This window comes from Guillardia theta (genome assembly GCF_000315625.1).
Source record: "Guillardia theta CCMP2712 unplaced genomic scaffold GUITHscaffold_198, whole genome shotgun sequence".
NCBI lineage: Eukaryota > Cryptophyceae > Pyrenomonadales > Geminigeraceae > Guillardia > Guillardia theta.
Genome location: NW_005434478.1, coordinates 75,983 through 79,634, shown reverse-complemented (window position 1 = coordinate 79,634; position 3,652 = coordinate 75,983). Strand labels below are relative to the sequence as shown.

Sequence of the window (3,652 nt, the reverse complement as noted above, 5' to 3'; positions counted from 1 at the left end):
GAAGGTAGGTGGATTGTGGGTCAGGGTGAAAGCGAGACAGGCTGAAAGAGCAAGATAGTCTCACGGCAGGAGGGAGAAAGGCGAAACGATTGGAGGAGAGGAGTAAAGTTTCAAGGTTCCGAAGGGCAGGACCCAACTGTGATGGGTCAGGAGAACAAGTTTGAGACGATCAGGAAGAACCTCAATGGGAAATGAGAGATCCTCGTAGCTGTTCTCTTGAGATGCTGTATTGATCATCTGCATCTATTGTGAGATACTTGTTTGATGATAAGGGAAATTGTTATGTTGTGAGCAAACAGTGAAGAAGGAGGATAGAAGGAAAAGTAACAGTCGAGAAGGTACAACAGAAAGATGAAGTAGTTGTGAGAGAACGGAGATTGCAAGGAGCTGCAGCAGCTGTACCTGATTAAAAGACACGTTGAGCTCTTGCAGGTTCACAAGAGACGTATACGCTCGTGGGATCTTTTCGACCCTGTTGTGCGACACGTCGAGGAGACGAAGATTGGTGTGTCCCTGTTGTTTGAGCGGGAGGGAAGGACATGGCAGCCAAGAACAATGTCAAGAACAATGTCAACCGGAAGATCTGAAAGACCTCAAGCTCTTCTGGAAGACTTTCGAGAAGGTTTTGACGCAGTGAAAGAGCCTGAAGCTGCGTCGATCGGAAAATTGAAGTCGGGACCTGAGCACAACTTTATGAGGAAGAGGAAGGGGAGGAAGAAAGATGGAGCAGAAGGCGAGGAGGGAGGAGGGAGAGGAGAGAAGTGAAAGCGGGAGAAGAGGAAGTAGCCGATCAACGTAGCGTCACCTTGTTGAGCTCACGGTACGAATGGTCTTGAAACAGAAGCTGAGACGCTAGGAAGGAAAGCAGACTAAAACAAGAGATATCAAACAGAAGGAAAACCTTCCAACACCCCTCCTCTTCAACACGATCCCTGCTCTTCCTCTACCACCACCTGCCCCTGCCCCTGCCCCTGCCCCTGCCCCTCCATCACCGCCTACCTGTCATGTCCCTTTCGATGCAAAGTTGATCGCCCGGAAGCATGCGCCGCATCTGAGAGGGAAGACAATGAAATCATTGCCCCCTCCTCCCCTCCCTCCTCCCTCCTCCCTCCTCCCTCCTCCCCTCCTCATTCCCGCCTCCGGTATCTCCTTCTTCCTTCTCTCCTTTTGTCTCTTCGTCCGCGTCCTTACCTGCCTCGCGCTCGTCGGAGTCGAAGAGGGAGACAGGCGCCTTGTGCTGGTCAGAACCTCCTCATCCTCCCACACCTCACCTCCCCGATCGCTGCTGGCGCCACGTCCCTGCCAACAACTATCATCCTAGCATAACCACAAGCTTCATCGTTCTCATCTTCCCCCTCTCTATCATCTTTTTCCTCCCGTCCACATCTTTGTCCTCCTCCTCATCGTCCTCGTCCTCGTCAACCTCGTCCTCCTCGTCCTCCTTATCCTCGTTCTCATCTCTCTCCTCCTCCTCCTCCTCATCATCATCATCATCATCATCATTACAGCACAACACCACAATATCTACCATCATCCTCGTCATCTTTATCACCTTACTCTTGAAGACGTACACAAGATCAGCGGATTTCCCTGAAGTCCCATCGTCAGTATGACAATCTTCAGGATATTTCTCAACCTTGAGTGTCAGTGTATGCAACCGGGTCAGGAGCGCCATCTCCGGCGGTAGAGAAGTAAGTCTGTTACAATCTGCCAACCATGAGCTTCTCTCCCAACAAACGTTCTACCCCACCGAGCGACATTGTTTCCAGACGACTCAAGCGCCCGATCTCCCTGCTTCACTGCTGAGATCGGAGGAAGGTGGGGAGGAGGCGCAACCATGGGACTTGGAGGAGACGGTTGCGATCGAGCCGGAGGATCTGACAAGCACAGGAGGTGAGAAGACAAAGTCGATGAGCTGACGAGTTTGACCACCTCAAGTTTGCCCAGAGAGCAAAGACCCACAGGAATCTCTCGGATCGTATTGTTAGACAAGAACAGTCCACGGAGACGCTTGAGGTGGGAGATGCTGAAGAAAGAAGGGGTCAACGAAGACTGCAAGGCACCCATTACGTCTACTGAAGATGAACTCTCGGTTACGTGATGTACATCGTGTCCTGTGATTTTGGTCTACCTCTCAGGGATGGTTTCGATGCGATTGGAAGTGAGATCCAGGTGCACCAGCCGCTTCATGTGCCTCATCTCAGGTGGGAATTCCCGGATCTGCCATAGATTGCTCACAGCAGAATCGTCAATGTATTGCATGGTCTGACCAGGTTGTATCTCAGGTCTATCACAGCAAGGTGGTTCGGTCTTGTCACTGCAATCAATCACGTCGGTCGTCAAGGATGTATTATGTATGAGAGGGATTACCATCGTCAGGAAATTTGCAGATCCCGTACTTCCAGAGGACGATATGAGTCTCCATTGAGGGAAGGTATCCGTTCTCGACTCTAGCCCGCATGTCCTCTCGGATTTCTTCATCTTCGTCATCCTCATCGTCCTCGTCCTCGTCCTCGTCGTTGCTGCTTTCTTCATCACCGCTATCTTCACTTTCAAGCCCTGTTGGATACATCTCGTGGTTTTCATTTTCAGTCTGGTAAAGTTTTCTATTTCGCTCTTGAGGATGATCCTGTCCTGTTGCAAGATGCACATGGTTTTCCCTTCTCGCAATTCGCTTCTCCTCTCCCTCCCCTTCCTCCCCTTCTCCTTCCTCCCCCTCCCCCTCCCTTCCGTGCCCATCACCGTGGGCCTTTGACGGCATGGGAACTCCCTGACTGATAAAATTCGATTCAAATCCGATAGGTTGTTGACTCGGCGTTTCAAATCGATTCCAATCAGGCAAGCCTCCGATTCGTTACGTCAGTTGCAGCGGTTTCATTTCTGTTGCAGATGACGCCATGCCAGGATCCTGCTGGGGGGTGAAATGCTGCAGAGCAGCAGCGGTGCTGGAAAGGAGGAGAAGAGGATAAAAAGGAGGGGAGGGGAGAGGGGAGAGGAGGGAAAGAAGACGGCAGGAGAAGAGAATGTGTTCAGAGCAGGGAAAGGAAAGGAAAGGAAAGGAAAGGAAAGGGGGGGGGGGGAGGGGGGGGAGGGAAAGAAGGGCAACTTGGAATAGGATGGGGAGCTTAACATGAAGATCTGCTTTCTGTCTGAAAACAACTAGGAGGAACAAGATTGCGAGAGTGTGTGGAGAAGAGTAGAACTAAGAGAGCAGAGAAGTTTTCATGGCGAATGTCTGTCAAAACGAATGAGGAGCAACGCTGGAGGCTGGAGAGAAGTAGGCAGGAGCCATGAAGACGGCCTCTTCTTCACGGAGAACTGAGCGCATGGCATAGGATGGCGTTCTTGTTCGGAGGAGGCGACTACGGCGACCCTCAGGTCACTTGCAAGGAGAAGCTCGAAGCTGAGCTGACGATATTGCGCAGGCGGCCAAGGAGGCGCTGGAGGAGCTGGTGAAGGTGCGTGAAGTAGATGAGAGGAGGAGGGACTGACGAGCGATAAGGAACGAGAAAGCCTTCAGAATGAGGCAAAAGAGCTCGAACAGGTGGGAAATATACTCCTCCTCCTCCTCCTTCTCTTCCTTGTCTGTTTCTTTATTTCCTCGTCCTCCTCGTCTCCCGTGTCAAGGACTCGCTGCAGGAGATCGAGGAGC

General features: G+C 51.7%; 2 protein-coding genes across 2 annotated transcripts in view; one reads left to right on the top strand and one right to left on the bottom strand.

The window, feature by feature from the left end:
* Positions 1 to 180: 180 nt before the first annotated feature.
* On the bottom strand, positions 181 to 2,572 carry GUITHDRAFT_148225 (hypothetical protein; the record flags this gene model as incomplete). The annotated part of the gene is made up of 13 exons (XM_005819949.1): positions 181 to 237; positions 403 to 513; positions 593 to 679; positions 806 to 852; positions 1,000 to 1,051; positions 1,192 to 1,299; positions 1,328 to 1,474; positions 1,553 to 1,590; positions 1,637 to 1,697; positions 1,933 to 2,026; positions 2,132 to 2,220; positions 2,271 to 2,317; positions 2,371 to 2,572. Coding segments are annotated over 13 exons (1,140 nt in total), but the record flags the coding sequence as incomplete, so codon positions are not given.
* Positions 2,573 to 3,336: 764 nt separating this feature from the next.
* GUITHDRAFT_148224 (hypothetical protein) overlaps positions 3,337 to 3,652 on the top strand; it is a gene marked incomplete at both ends in the record, with an annotated part of 1,405 nt that continues 1,089 nt past the window's right edge. The window contains 3 exons of the mRNA XM_005819948.1: positions 3,337 to 3,378; positions 3,426 to 3,458; positions 3,503 to 3,544. Coding sequence (XP_005820005.1) covers positions 3,337 to 3,378; positions 3,426 to 3,458; positions 3,503 to 3,544 — 117 coding nt within the window. The remainder of the gene's footprint in view (positions 3,379 to 3,425; positions 3,459 to 3,502; positions 3,545 to 3,652) is intronic.